Source organism: Trypanosoma equiperdum (genome assembly GCF_001457755.1).
Source record: "Trypanosoma equiperdum strain OVI genome assembly, contig: ctg_1626, whole genome shotgun sequence".
Lineage (NCBI taxonomy): Eukaryota > Euglenozoa > Kinetoplastea > Trypanosomatida > Trypanosomatidae > Trypanosoma > Trypanosoma equiperdum.
The window spans coordinates 21,221-35,841 of NW_027123645.1; the positions used below are offsets into that span (position 1 = coordinate 21,221).

A 14,621-nucleotide genomic window follows, 5' to 3' on the forward strand; every position below is an offset into this window, starting at 1 on the left:
ACGCACATGTATACGTATATATTACACGGTGTAAAGAAATGTGAGAGAAAATTTGCACTAGAGACAAACTATTGAGAAATAATACGTCTCCCATCAACTATTTCTTTTCCTTCTCTGACCTTCATAGCATTCGGGTCGCAGTTTGTGTGCTTCGTTAAAACGGGGCGGTAGTTGTGTGAATAACAAAAACGACAGACTATGTCACACCATAATTCCTCCAAGCAACTCGACAGCAGGGCAAATGTCCCCCTCCCCTGCCCCGTTGGTGGATGTATCGCCTAACGTCCCGCGAGAGCCAAGATAAGAAAACGAAGGAACAAGCGTTAACAAAGTTTTATTGCACCTCGTGCATTTCGTCTATAGCGTCCGCAGCCGCGTGGCATGAGTCGCGCCAGACCATCTCATCCGAGCGCAATAACAGCAGCATATAACGCAGCGTAAGTCCACGCTTCGACACATCTCCATCCTCCCCTCCATTCTCTGCGGCACCGTCACCACTGGGGTTGGCAGAAGAGGCTTCATTGTTATGCATGACCCTCCTACCCTCTTCCTCTTTTTCTGTGACATAGCTCTTTGTATGAGATTGTTGTTTCTGGCGGTGGTGGAAACGATGAAGTCCCCAGTACTGAAGCGCCGCACGAGGTATTGGTCGCTCAACAATCTTCCCCAACTCTACGTCGTTTATCATGTGCGTCCAAATAACTACGGATTCCTCGTTAAGGTAACCCATAAGCCGAAACGCCATTCGCGGATACAGGAGGAATAGAAGGGTAAATATGAAATAATGAAGCCCATAAAGAAGAACGGCGGCGACGCGCTCAACGGTCGTTATCTCGCACATTGACAAGAGGATATTGACATGTGCGGCGTGGGACTCCATCTGCGCCATTAGCACTCGAACCTCTGACGAAAAGTTGCCGTCACTTGGCAAATATGTCGCGTCCTTTTTCCTCAAATACATCCGCAGGTTGGCAACGATGGCCCCAGCCATCGCCGGTGCAGGCGCAATCGCTTTCAACATTGTAGCCCTGTGAATGTAACGCTCACGGAATAACTTATCGGCACACCAGCGGAGCAGTTTCACAAGGGAGACACAGCAGTAGTCGTTCCAGCAGTTTGGTTCGTGATGGTTAAGTGTTTCCCTCTCCAAAGCCGCTATATCATCGGAGTCTAAAGCAGGTAAGGCATACGTGAAGCGTGAAGACGAACCAATGAAAGGAGGATGAAGTAAAGTCTCTTCCAATGAACTGTGGCGGTGGTCCTCCCCTACACGCCCAGAGGCGCCGCTCGCACCCACAGTGGCAGTGTGACGAGCGGTATGAAGTGGGATGCACAGTAACGGCATGTGACGTGCTGCAGACCTCATGGGCGCAAGTTTTGTGAGCAGCATCTTCCTAGCACTTTATTCCACCTTCAAAAAACACAATCCCTGAGTCACTATCTCTTCCTCCTGCAAGTGCCTCTCTCTCCCTTCAATGAGGAAACTGTGACTAATGAAACCAGACTATTTATAAAGAAGAAGATGTAGCAAACATAGATGTTACACATTGGCAAATAGCACAAAACACGAAGATATATAAAGACTCCAGAATGCGTAGCACATCAACAAGGGGAATAACAGCTAAAAACATTACATAAGAAGCAATTCGTGTGGAGACACCTTCCTTCTTTAAGGAACAGCACAACCATCTTACCATCATTGTGCATGTACATATATACAACCACAAATGTAGGAACACGCGGAATGCTCAGAAAAAAAAACAAGGGAAGGTGTTTACTCTCACCTTTTATTATACTCCAATAGATGGTGCAGCGGCTGAAAAGAGGGAGGGAGTGGAGGGGGAAAAAGAAAGAGAAAGAGAAACAAATACCACCACCACCATTTTTTTTTCTTTAATTGAACAGCGCGAACAGGTGGTTATACAAGATAGAAGCGCAAGCATTGAGGCGTCAAAGCCCAAGGAGCAGAAAATTTTTTTTATTGTTGTTAACTGCCGCGCGGAATGGAGGAGAAATTTATCAACCGAATTTATCACAGCTTTTTTTTCCTTACGGACACAAACACACGCAACTTTCCCTGCTCCATCGTCGAATAACAGGGAGCAACAGCAGGTGATTGAAAAAAAAAACAGATTACCGAAAGTCCCTCGTCCTATCGCATGCTTCCGCGCTTCGTCACTCCTTTTCCAGACAACATAATAGTCGACGAAGGAAAAAAAAAACAAAAGACAGAAAATAAAAAAAAGGACAGAAGGGAACAAACCAGTCACTGATATCACTTCCTTCCAAACTCAGAACCCACCAAATATTTCGTAAAATAAGAAAAAGGGGATGGAAATACTACACCAGGTGATTTTTTTTTATGTATATATATATATATATAATAATAATAATAATAATAATATTAATAATAATAATTATTATACTTATTATTATTAATGCCGTTGACTTCGTTTCCGTGATTTGTTGTTTCCAACAAAGAAGAAAAAAAAAGGAAAAAAACGAGATTACCCGAAGAAAGCAAAGAGAAAAAAGGGAAATAAGAAGGAGAGAGTCAGAAGAAAAAAAAAAAACAGATCTTGTGGGTGAGAGCAGTCACCTCAAGACCAAAGGGGACTTCACGCACCAATTGCCTTCGTCACTTCAAAGCAAATCCAACAACAGTGAATGGGCACAAAGTGTAGTATCGTCATTTTCTTTTTATTAATTACTTGTTTCCATTTGTGCTTTTCTCTTTTTCTCTTTTTCTTTTCTTGCATTTCTTCTTTTCTCCATCCCCTCTACCGCTAAACAATGTGCAAATGTCGCACATATGTTTGTGTGTGCATGCACCTGTAGGTACAAGTTTGCACATAAACACACATGCATATATATATATATATATATATATTAATTAATTTATTTATATTTATTTATTTACATATAGTTGAAGACACACCAACGTTCTTCTTTTTTTTTTTTGAATTTTTTTTTTCCAGGCTGCTCTAACCCTTGGAATACACCACGTTTCCGTTTGCTGGCAGCTGATTCACATCGACAGAACACAACCTACATTCATACACAATTGAGAATTTGGGCACTGTTACCATTTTTACACGCTCACCTTTCAACCTCCACCACCTTGTGAAGAGTTGCACTAAACAACATCATTAAAACGAGCGACAACAATTACAAGATGAAAAGTCTGAACTCATTCATTGGTACTACTCAAAGTTGCTAAACTTCAAATCCAACACAACAGGAACAATAGGTTTAGCATCAAAATAACCTTATGGAGGTGTTGTATCTTCCCTGCTTTGTTCTGCTCAGTGAACGGGAGTTGAGGGCCTTGTATCTTTCCCCTTCAATTCACTTCTCGAACTTCACATCCCACGACACTGTGGGTTGCTGGTTGCTTCTCTCCTCTTTACGTTAACCCGAGGGAGGAAAAGGGGTGAGTTCTCACAGAGTTAATAACAATAATAATAACAATAATAAAAAGCTCAAACTCGGCACAACAATCCTCACCGCTACTCGCTCCATTCACTTACTTTTCGCACATCCTGTAGCGGATAGCTGGTATAACACAATACCCGCATTATCTTCACTCCTACACATGAATAATACAATCTGGCAAAGAAAACACATACATACATGCACACACACACAAAAGGAGGAAAAAAAAAGGAAAACAATACTATTTAAGTAGCAGAGGTCATGGCGCCAACGTTCCCTTCCATTTCCCACCAACGTCGGACCAAAGACAAAAACAAAGCATTTCTGGTGATTGTGTTAATCACAAAGGAAGCCATGGAGAGTAAATAACACACCATCGACGTACCGCTGGGAGCTAATTGACAGAAACGGCTGTGAAGAAACAAAGAGGGAGAGAGAAAGGACTGTGGCGGGAGCGGGATGACGCTCACGCGCTGAATAGTGATGTCCAGAAAAAAAAATTGGAGATGAAATCACAGTTTCACGTGCGGTTTCCCAAATGATGTGTCACTTACATATCCCAATCGAAACCAGAACAAGCAAAATAACGGCACTATGACAACAACACATCACCCCAATAAGTTGATACACATGCTCCCATACTTGTATTCTTCCTCATTCTTACTTTTCCTGTCCCTCCAGCTGATCGCACTCGCACTCACTCCACCCCACATTAGCTATAATGCACCATACCAACTTTCTGTAGTTTGTCCTCGTGGACGACTACACGCACACATATACATATACCTGCTACGTTAGCGAGAATGTACCCTGTCCCTCTGTTATGGCCAATTTCAGCCTCTCCTCCAGTATTTTCTTTGAACTATAGTTTGGAAGTTTAAGGTAGTGCGCACATGTGTTCACGGTAGGAAGTGAGGCGTCCATTAGGTTTTGTAACACCTCAGCTCGATCGTCCATCAGAAAGTTGTTTGTAGTATCCAACTGGTTTGTGGCCTCTCCGGGAGCCACCTCCACCGAACGACGTACCACTGTTATGGGGGGTCGCAGTCCTCCTATGGGAATGCGAGTGGAGCCCGTCACAAAGCGCAGGAAGGACCGCTGTAGAGAAACATCCCAGCTGCTAACCACTTCCACAAAATAAGCCACAACCAGGGAGTTTTTGTCATAACCGTGGTTAGTTGTAATGACGGTCAGAAGGTCTCCTGCACTTTCCCATATCTTCCCTTCGGGTCCCGATATGACAAGCTGGAGCTCTCTGGCATCAAAGAGTCGCAGATGGTAAGGAATAAGTGTATACCGGAGTCCCTGGATGAAATGCGAGACGGGCCGTGCGAGGGCCGTCTTCGAATAGTACCGCCGCACCTCCTGAACATACTCATTGACATTCATAGCAGAAACCTGAGTTGTGGCCCCGTTAGGGCAGAGTTCTACAATACCTCCGTTGTGCTCCGCGTCCCCGTGCTGAATTACGAACATTAGTTCGCATTCCTCTAGTTCATTGGCCGTGAGTTTAAGCAATGAATCCAGCTGCTTATCGAGTTGGGGATCGATATATGGCAGCCGGTTAGTGTCATCCAAGTCTCCTAGAATGCCACGAAGAAAGCACTCACTCAGCGGAAGGTCCACCACACGTTCCTCCATTAGCACCCGTCCTACTAACATCCCGAGGAGCTCAAAATTGGAAAGCGATTCGTCATCCTGAAATAGTGAAGGGAACAGTGGGAGTTGAACGCGCCGCGCGGTTTTAGCAGATTCATCGGTGAATTCCTCTGTGCGCCACATGTGAAGTTGCACGTCTTGAAACTTCCTCGCCAATAAATTATAGAACTCCACTGCAGGTCCCGCCCCAACACCAAGCTCATTCTCAAACTCCACACTTAGCGTAAGTGGACACATTGCATGACGACGAAGCACACGTGCGCCACTCTCAAAAATGTTAAACCTCTGCACTCGAACCCTGTAAGTTCCACGCATGTTCAAATCGGGCCGTAGCCATTCTAAACCCTGGACAGGGGGTATGGGACTTGAGCCTGACGCCCATTCTTTCAACTTAACTATTGCTGGCGTGTGTATACGTCGGACTGAAAGTAGCAAATGCAGCAGTGTCCGCCTAATTTCGTAGCTGAAAGTTTGTGGATACTTCCAAAGGACGGAGCTAATGAGATAACGGTCCTGCTGATCCGCCAGGTAGGCGTGGATAATACCATACGCGAGTGCGGGCAACATCAACACACCAAAGTGATTGTAGAATTCATGGAACAAAGCGCTCGACACCAGTGGATCATCCATGGGGAGAGCACCACCTGCAGCACGCACTAACTGGCCCATTTCATTCAGAAGGTCCGCCGCGGCCCACAAAAATGGGGTTCCTCTGGGGGAGTACGACAAACGAGAAAAAACTTCGACCGGGGAATTTTCATTCATATCCAACACCTCTTCGCCATCTGTACCGCGTCGCTCTTCATTGGCACGCATTCCTACAATGGAATAGTTAATTGTATGTACAGATGACCACAGTGAAAGCACATTTTTCATCAAGTAGTGAAGTCGTTCACCACTAGTGTGTCGTACAGGTGCATTATCACCGCAATTCTCGTCGGAATCACTCTGGTGGAGATCGGACCAACCAGAAGCTTGACAATAGGAACTCCCACAAAGGTCTAAAACGGATATGCTTAAGTCTGTTACGGGCTTGCCCCCGCAGAAGAAGACAACATTGTCGATGGTAATTGTGGTGGAAGTGCTACCTTCAACTTGTGAGGCCCTCAGTCCACCTAAAGGCCCACTGCAAATATTTGAGGGCGCTTGAGGCACCATAGAAACGGTTGCCGACACAGTGCTGAGAACATGTTCACTTAAGTAATCCCCGTCGCGGCCTTCCGAAAACTCAGATGCATCACCAGAAGTCACGCTTTCCTCGTCGTCGGCATCCGAAGCATCCGACAACCTAGACTCTCTGCGGTTTAAAAAGTTTATCACGTTGCCTGCCAGTGCAGTTTCTTCACCAACGCCGCCACTGACACCAACTGGAGTGTCGGCTGCCTCCTGGTGGGCTAACGTCGCCCCGAAATTACTTTCCTCAGCTAATTCTTGCTGCCGCTGCTGCTGCGCGTCCTCTGATTTGGGGTCACACGTGTTGTTGCAAGCTTCATTTAACCGCATTATAATATACTTTGCAATGTAACTCAATGGAGTCGTTGGGAGTACACTTAACACTGATTCCCTCACCTGAGCATTTGGTGAGCCCGCATCAGCCGCATCGGTGGAGTCTTTCTGCAAGCGAAAGAATTTAGACAAACTCCTCTTCTTACCTGCTTGAACAGGGGTATTAACAAGATTCACCCGAAGAGGCGTCCACAGGTAGTCAACCACCATCAACATAGTCCTGTTGCGTCGGGTACGGCGTTGAAACCGCGAATACTGACGCTCTACGGCGCGGGGTTCCTCTAGTCTGCCAATTCCCGTGTACTTGCAGATGGTGCGGAGCAAATTCTTTATCAGTTGGGAAAAGACCTCATTCATCTTTGAACCAATCACCTCCCTTACATCAGCACTGCGCAAAGCACTAGCGAGATCCTTCAGCAGCTCCGGCTGATCATACAAGAACACGGGGAGATCATTACTGTGCTCTTTCATGTACTCATTGATCCGTGTTAAACGTTTAATCACCTGAGTGCTGCGAGAACGCGGTGTGTCACCGTCCAGATCGCCACTGGAAGAAATATACGTGAGGCTCGTGCAACTGGCACTCGGTGACACACTCCCCTCAGGTGAACCCATGGCGACGGAATCCCCAAGCTGACTATCCTGTTGATCGTCTCCGGATATGTCCAAACAACATTTTTTGAAGGGCAACATTTGATCTACCGCCCTTGCATTTGTCCACAGTAACGAACAAAGCTGCTGAACCAGTGTTCTGCGCAGTTCCTCAATTTGCAGTGCCTTCGTGTGAAAGGGACACGGCGGGACTCTATGTCCTTCAAGCAACAGGTGGACGCCACCTTGTGAACTACGTTCAGTGGGACCAGTAATCCTTTCCAGTTTCCACAATAACGCGAGCGACTGCTGCTTCGTCAGCGCCTTCACGCCTATGGGGCAGAGACTGCAAAGCATCATCAGGGCACTCAATGAGGTCAGCTGAGTTTCACAAGCAAGATTCATTGCTGGTAACCGGGTTCCAACTGTCACGTCTAAAGCTGACAACGCGAGCACAAACGCACTACCGCACCGGAATTCCCTGAAGGGTGCTGCCGATAGCGTCAGCGATCCGTGAGTCGTGCTGGAAGTTGTCAGATAGGACAATGACGTCGCAAGACTTGGGCCCAAGGCACAAAACAAGCCCCAGAGAGTCCTGGTAGGTTGACCCTGGTCCCTCCCACCTGAGCGAAAGTAACCTATCACCAAGTCAACGCAGCGCAAAATCAGTACTGAACAGTGGCGTACGATGATAAGATTGGCTGTGCTATCCACAACACGCATAAGAATTGGAAGATACTGTTGGATTATTCTGTAGATCATCCGCTCCTGCAAGAAATTGGAACGAGTTGCAGCACAGCGCAGAAGCTCCACTCTAACATCGTCGAGTACTTCGTAGGATGTAAGCGCTGACCCTGCACCATATTTTCCGGCCTCGGGAACTGCGGTTGAACGTCCTGAACCCTTCAACTTACGAAACAGTGACCTCAAAACGCTGACACAACAGCAATGGCTCCCACGCTCCTCCACAACACCACCATTATGAGCCCCGTGACCCCTTGAAGGTTGGTTCGAAGACGAGGGAGCAGCGATGTTGCCAAAACTATAGGATGCACTTTCACAATAAGATTGTTCGTTGCTATGCGCATTTCCCGTCGGTACCCCGGCCGACACCACGGCGGGTTCACCGTCGAGAACCGTCGTGGTGCCTGCCCCGAGAGAAACCAACCTGCCCAACGCCACCTCGACGGGCAATGAAGAGTTCGGTGTAACTTTAACGTCGCACTGGCATCGTATGGGTCGCCGGTAAATATATCCGGCAATAGATGGACGACGGCTAATGTTGTGAGGGTAGTGCAGGCTTTCGCTGCTTCTGTATCGCATGGTAGAAAAGTTAATCTTCAGTGTAGATGTTGCATTAGAAACTTCAAAAACTGTGTATCCTGAGAGTCGCCGCTGTTTTATGTACTCCCCCTCTAGTCGTTTGCTTAAGTCTTCGGTGCAGTCACACCAGTTATGAAAGTCATCTTCCCACTGCCAAATATAGTGTGGTAAGGTGGTGTAATAATCGCAATCACTTGCAGTGCATGAGGGTGGCATAACTACTAGAAGAAACTCTAGCAGGGGAATGACCTTTTGTTCCTCAGCTACGCTCGGCACGGCCGTCAGATCCTCTTCCATGAGAGCAGAGATCACGGCTGCGCCATTGTAAGAAGCCTGTTTCGGCCTCTTTTCGAGTAGCCCAGAAATGTTACTGTATATAGAATCTAACACGTGGCATTTAAGAAATATCCTCACTGTAACAGCCGGGTCTGTGAACAGAAGGGTAAGAAGGGGCGAACACGCAGCATTACGCAGGGCGGTGCCGCGCGAACCCATGGAAGCAGCTCCATTAATAACCACTACGAGAGACGAAACAAGCTGCTCTACCATCCTGCTGTTCCTGTCGATCATTTTCGCCGAACACAGCACCCTATCAAACGTTAATGCAACACACTCGAGGAGTCGCAGCAGATAAGCCTCGTCGTCTTTTGACAGACGATCACCTGCACAATCATCTTTCATAAGTCTTGTCACCGCCTCATGAAATGTTGCCATCAACGAGCTACACGGTTTGGACAGATATATGTTCCATTCTTCCGGTGAGGTCAATGTGAGAAGATGTGACAGACACTTGAGGCACATCATACGCAGTCGATGAGTTTCCAATCGCCTTTCAATGGAAACAATAACAGAAAATGCCTGGTGTTGCATTAACTGCTCGTGAGCCTCAAAAGCGAGATTTGTCAAACACCTCAACAACTCCTCCAGTGTCGTGCTTTCTGACGCATCCAGCTCCTTTAGGAGGAGCAGGAGTGGTTGTACACCCCTTGCAGCCACAACAGCAAAACCACCTCGTGGCACAAGATCTGCCACAAGTGCCAGCGCCTGCACCGCGAGGCATTGGACCTCCGGGTAATCAGTTGCGAGAGTACTTGTTAGGACAGCAACTAAAGCAGACGCCAAACTGCAAGGGTTCAAGTTGCGGATGAACCCCTCATCACCAAAGCAGAGAGAGGCACAAGTGTTGTCCATCGCTGCTATAATTTTTTCGCGAGCCTCCACGGTTTTCCTATTTCTGTAGTCATTAACTACACTCCGTAGCTCTGAGATCAGCGCTTTCCCTTGTTGTTGAGGTGGAAATGTGGTTTCTTCGTCCATGGTGTTAAGCTAAAACCACTAAGTGCCGCTACCAGTCGCGTTTTATGGGGTTCGAATGCCTTCCCGCGTTCCTTCCGTTACCTGGCCCAGCGCCACGCTCCACTAGGCTGACCCGTACACTCCAAAATGTGTGAGGTCGTCACAGCCGTCAATATACAAAAAGAAAGTGCAAATATGAAAGGGAAAAGAGAAAAAGAAAACGCACATACTTAAGTGAGCACATCACAGGTATGTCACCCCATGTGTGATAAACCACTAACATCAGTTCCTGTACAGATATCAACACCACTGACCGCGTTGTCTGTCATCGACACAGAGGAATGATTACCTCATTCCGTATGCACACTTATATGCGAAGTAGGCTAAACGAAAAAAAAAAATGGCATAGAAGTGGCAAACCAATCCTCGAAAATTCACGAAACAAAAAGCTGTGAGACATATGAACCCGCAGGCTATCGAAAAAGCATAAAGAGTGGATGCACATTGATGCGACTCGACTCCGGTTGCATTTCGCTGTCCTCTCTACTCGGTACCGAAATTTGGCGCTCCGACGCTGCAGTGCAAAAAGAATTTACCCTCTCACCCTTGTAGCGCCCACCATTAACTTCCTCCCCTCCATGCAACTGCACATATACCAACATATTGGTGCCCCTCCTTCTCGGTAGACAGGCAGTAGTGATCCTCCGCAAAAACTGAGACGTGAGGGGATACAGAGTGAAGGAAAACAGCAAAAAGAATGTTGAAGGTGGCAAACTAACGAACTCCACCCCCATAGAAGGAAAAAAAGTGGAGAAAAAAGGTGTTCTGCTCGGGGCCCATCTCCTCCTCGACAAGTTCCTTTTCTGTTGCATTTGTTTTTACTCTTTGAAAAAATATTCCTTTCCTTACGCAAACAATGCTATTTCCACATCTTCTTGAGTGAGACGCTCTTGTCTTGGTCCTTATGCATGATTTTGGCGACTGCAAGTTCAAAGTCTTCTTGAGTAATGTGCACACGGCGCTCGCGGAGAGCAAACATTCCTGCCTCTGTACACACTGCCTTTAGCTCCGCACCGGAACATTGGTTTGTTTTCTCGGCTACGGTCCTGAGATTGATCCCACGTGTCAGGTTCATTTTCCTCGAATGAATCTTTAAAATCTCAAACCTTGCCGGCTCGTCGGGTGCAGGAAACTCAATCTTTCGGTCAATTCGACCCGGGCGAAGCAGCGCCTCGTCTAGTATATCCACACGGTTCGTGGCCATAATCACCTTGATAGACTGGGTAGACTCAAATCCATCGAGCTGATTGAGTAACTCTAACATGGTGCGCTGCACCTCGCTGTCACCTCCACGACCCGTATTTTCCAAACGGGTTGAACCGATAGAATCGATTTCATCCATAAAGATTATAGATGGGCTGTGCTCGCGGGCCATAACGAACAATTCACGAACGAGCCTAGCACCTTCCCCAATGTACTTTTGCACCAACTCAGCGCCACTCACACGAATGAAGGTGCAGTCGGTGTGGTGTGCCACTGCTCGAGCCAATAATGTTTTTCCAGTGCCTGGAGGCCCATACAATAGCACACCCTTTGGTTGGGCAATACCTAACGCTTCAAAAAGCTCAGGATGCTTAACGGACAACTCAATCACTTCTTTGATCTCCTTCACCTGGCGAGAGAGGCCGCCAATCTCATCGTAAGTTGACTCGCTACCAGCGTTTTCAACCTTCATAAGGGAAACAAGTGGATCCACCTTGGTGGGAAGAATGTAGTGAATTGCAAACGTGCCACTTCGAAGCGCCACGCGAACATTGCGCGAGAGGTCATCGATATTAACGGTTTTCTCCACATCAACGACTAGCTTCCCTTGACTGGAGCTGACGTTCACCAACACTTTGCCTTTGCTCATCACTCGCACGACATCGGCAACTATAGATCCACTTTCCTGCAGAAGTTGCACTTCTTCCTTCAGATGTCGTACACGCCTGTTAAGTTCATTTCGTTGAGCCTCCAGCCGCATATAATTATCCTGCAATCGTTTTTCCTGAGCCCGTAGCTCCTGAATCTTTTGCAGAAAGTATGTGCTCACAGGATTATCTGTGTCGCTAGCCGTTGCCGTAGGTGTCACCATCTTGGTTGCCATGTTGTTTATTCACGAGACTGTTCCTTCACTTCCCCTCTTTCTCTCCTTCGTTTCTCTCGGTTGAACCTCCCTATATTTCCTTTCTTTTTCCCTCCGTTATTTACCGGTACAAAATACAACGGTTGTATGCCTGCTTGCCTTTTTGCGGTTGGCTCTCCCTTGATTATCGGCTAAGTTTTCTTTAGTCATGCGGAAATAAAAAGTGAATAGACGGAAATGGACCGAAAGAAGATAAGAGACACTAGAATTAACACGGTCGTGGCCTCGACGTGCGCAAAGCCAGTGGTTCACCAAGGAGGGAGCACTGCACAACACTGCCGTCCGAAACTGAGAAAGAGTGAAGTACAACGAGAGGTAAATACAAGTACAGTGACATGGAATGCGTGTGAAGAAAGCGGGATGCGGAGAAGTGAGCCGCGCACAATTGACACACCATCACATTCGCCGCCAACACATGGGGAGGGAACGGTACAAAAAAAAAGATGGGGAAAAGCAGCGCCACCTGCTATGCCTCCCGAAGTGGAATAACTTCACTAGTACAGATAACCCCAGGGACACATCCATTAGCAAAACTAAACAAAAGAACGCGCAATAATAGCTAGATTGGAAAAGCAGTGAGAGCCTTCAGTAAGAAAGATCACCCGCGGATAAACCGCGCACATACACTGAAAACTGAATTTAAACTGATATTTTCTCAACAGCACCCTTTATAGTGTTCTTCCTTTCTCTTCCCTGTTTCTTATACTAACAGTACAGCGCCCATAATCCTAACAAAAAAAAAAAAGAGATTTGGCCTCCCTACATTCGCACTGAATCGGTTGTGCGCTGCCGTTTTTCCCCCCCACAACCCTCCGGTGCATCCACCCGCCGGCACTTTCGGCAGCCTTCTCTGATTGACTTACAGGTTGATAAGTGGGATGTTGCAACTCCCACGTTCGGGTCCAAATCGTCAAGAAATCTCTTCCCCCGAAGGGGGCGATGGGTGCTGCTACATGCGCTGAGTGGCCTATTTTCCCCATCCTGAGTATTAAATGTGCCATTGTCCCCCGTGTGCACTTCACCATCTTCAAGAGGAGTGACAAAATCCAGTTTCTTTGGGGTTGGGGATGCCGCTAATATGAGACCTGACATGTGGTTCGCAAGGTCAATCGACTCTCCACCCTCATCCAGTGGCGTAATGTGGGATAGATTAGACGAATCACAGGGAGTTAGCACGCTACTGCCGTTCACCTTGTTAGAGTCACCATCATCCACACCCTGCAACTGAAAAGACCGATACCGCTTAGCAAACGGAACAGTAAGTTCATCAGCATCACTAAAAATACATGCCCTACTTTCGGGTAATTTTGTCGGAGCACCGGGGTCGCCGTGGTGTCGTTTCATCGCCAGCGCTGCACGTGCCTTATGACCGGTCATGCTACACTGACTGGAGTCTCCGGCATCAGAGGCGTGTTTCCGCTCTATGGGAGTGCACCACTGAGCGAATCTTACGGCACCATCTTCATCCTCTTCTTCATTCGCAGTTGAAGGAAGCGGACGAGCATACATCAACACTTCGTCTCCTTCCTTTACAGCACAGGGAGAAGGACCGCTGTGCTGCTGTACGTTACGCAACTGCTGTTCCCCACCCACACCATCACCATCATCGAATCCCCACAATGTCACGTCCCTTGTTGGACACAAACCACCGGCCCACATTGTTGCACATAGTGGAGCCAATCCCGCGTCCAAACCGGGTATTGAAGATACTTTATGCGGTGGGGTGCCGATATTAGCGTTCACTTCAGCTGGACGCCACATTCACTTTGGTAGAGTGGGCACTGGTTCCTCAACTTTAGCAGTTTAAACAAACTCAAAGAAACCATACTTCAAAGGGAAAGTGAAGGGAAACAAAAGGGTGTAAAAAGAATAAATATAGAAAAATTAAAAATAGACAACACCGGAAAAAATAACAACAGCCCCCTACACTCGAGTTGAGGGGGGAAACGAAATCCCTAAGTGCCAGTGAAACAAAATATGGCGGTAAGGGGAAAAAACGTGTAGGTGAGTAAGGAGAGCCGTACGAATAAAATACATATATACACATATACATGATGACGCACACATGCGTTGAAGCGGCGGAAGGACTGCCCACCGTATCCAAAAAATAAATTTCAACTTCTCATTTGGTACTATCGTGGGAGGTTCCACGAGATTTTCCATCACTCCTCCCCCCTTTCCAGACTCACTGCCAACTGTCACCAAAATTAATTGCCTTGGTGAGGAAGAACTGAACTGCTCTGCGCCAAACTGAATGCAAAGTTTACACACAAACGCTACACTTGGAAGACACGTACCAAGATGTAATGGAACACATACGCTCTCAACCGACAGTGGCGGCAACAGCGCCAGTCTCGCTCAGTTTCGGTGGTTTGATATCAAAAAGCAGTAATGACTTAATCCCCTCCACCTGTGGTATCACTAAACCACCATTAAGAGATTTATGTTTGGGACGACCAGCCGCGTCGTGGGAAATTATATCTTTTGTTGACAACGGATCGACGACTTTTTGTGTCTCCATCGCCTTTGTCTGACTTAATGCGCCTCTCGAGTCCGAAGAAATTGCGGTGACTCGTCCGTCTTCTTGCTCCTTACTTCCTACATCTACTGCACTTACAGGAACTCG

At 47.2% G+C, this 14,621-nt stretch overlaps 4 protein-coding genes across 4 annotated transcripts; all 4 read right to left on the reverse strand.

Moving 5' to 3' along the window:
* Positions 1–334: 334 nt before the first annotated feature.
* Positions 335–1,390, reverse strand: TEOVI_000814200 (alternative oxidase; the record flags this gene model as incomplete). Its single annotated transcript, XM_067222406.1, has 1 exon — positions 335–1,390. One exon carries the CDS (start codon positions 1,388–1,390, stop codon positions 335–337), a length of 1,056 nt encoding a protein of 351 aa, XP_067078507.1.
* A 2,834-nt stretch (positions 1,391–4,224) lies between these two features.
* TEOVI_000814300 (ubiquitin-protein ligase, putative) lies at positions 4,225–9,831 on the reverse strand (the record flags this gene model as incomplete). The annotated part of the gene is made up of 1 exon (XM_067222407.1): positions 4,225–9,831. The coding sequence occupies one exon, from the start codon at positions 9,829–9,831 to the stop codon at positions 4,225–4,227; it is 5,607 nt and encodes a 1,868-aa protein (XP_067078508.1).
* Positions 9,832–10,729: 898 nt separating this feature from the next.
* Positions 10,730–11,956, reverse strand: TEOVI_000814400 (Regulatory particle triple-A ATPase subunit 6; the record flags this gene model as incomplete). The annotated part of the gene is made up of 1 exon (XM_067222408.1): positions 10,730–11,956. The coding sequence occupies one exon, from the start codon at positions 11,954–11,956 to the stop codon at positions 10,730–10,732; it is 1,227 nt and encodes a 408-aa protein (XP_067078509.1).
* Positions 11,957–12,754: 798 nt separating this feature from the next.
* TEOVI_000814500 (uncharacterized protein) lies at positions 12,755–13,756 on the reverse strand (the record flags this gene model as incomplete). The annotated part of the gene is made up of 1 exon (XM_067222409.1): positions 12,755–13,756. The coding sequence occupies one exon, from the start codon at positions 13,754–13,756 to the stop codon at positions 12,755–12,757; it is 1,002 nt and encodes a 333-aa protein (XP_067078510.1).
* Positions 13,757–14,621: the final 865 nt, after the last annotated feature.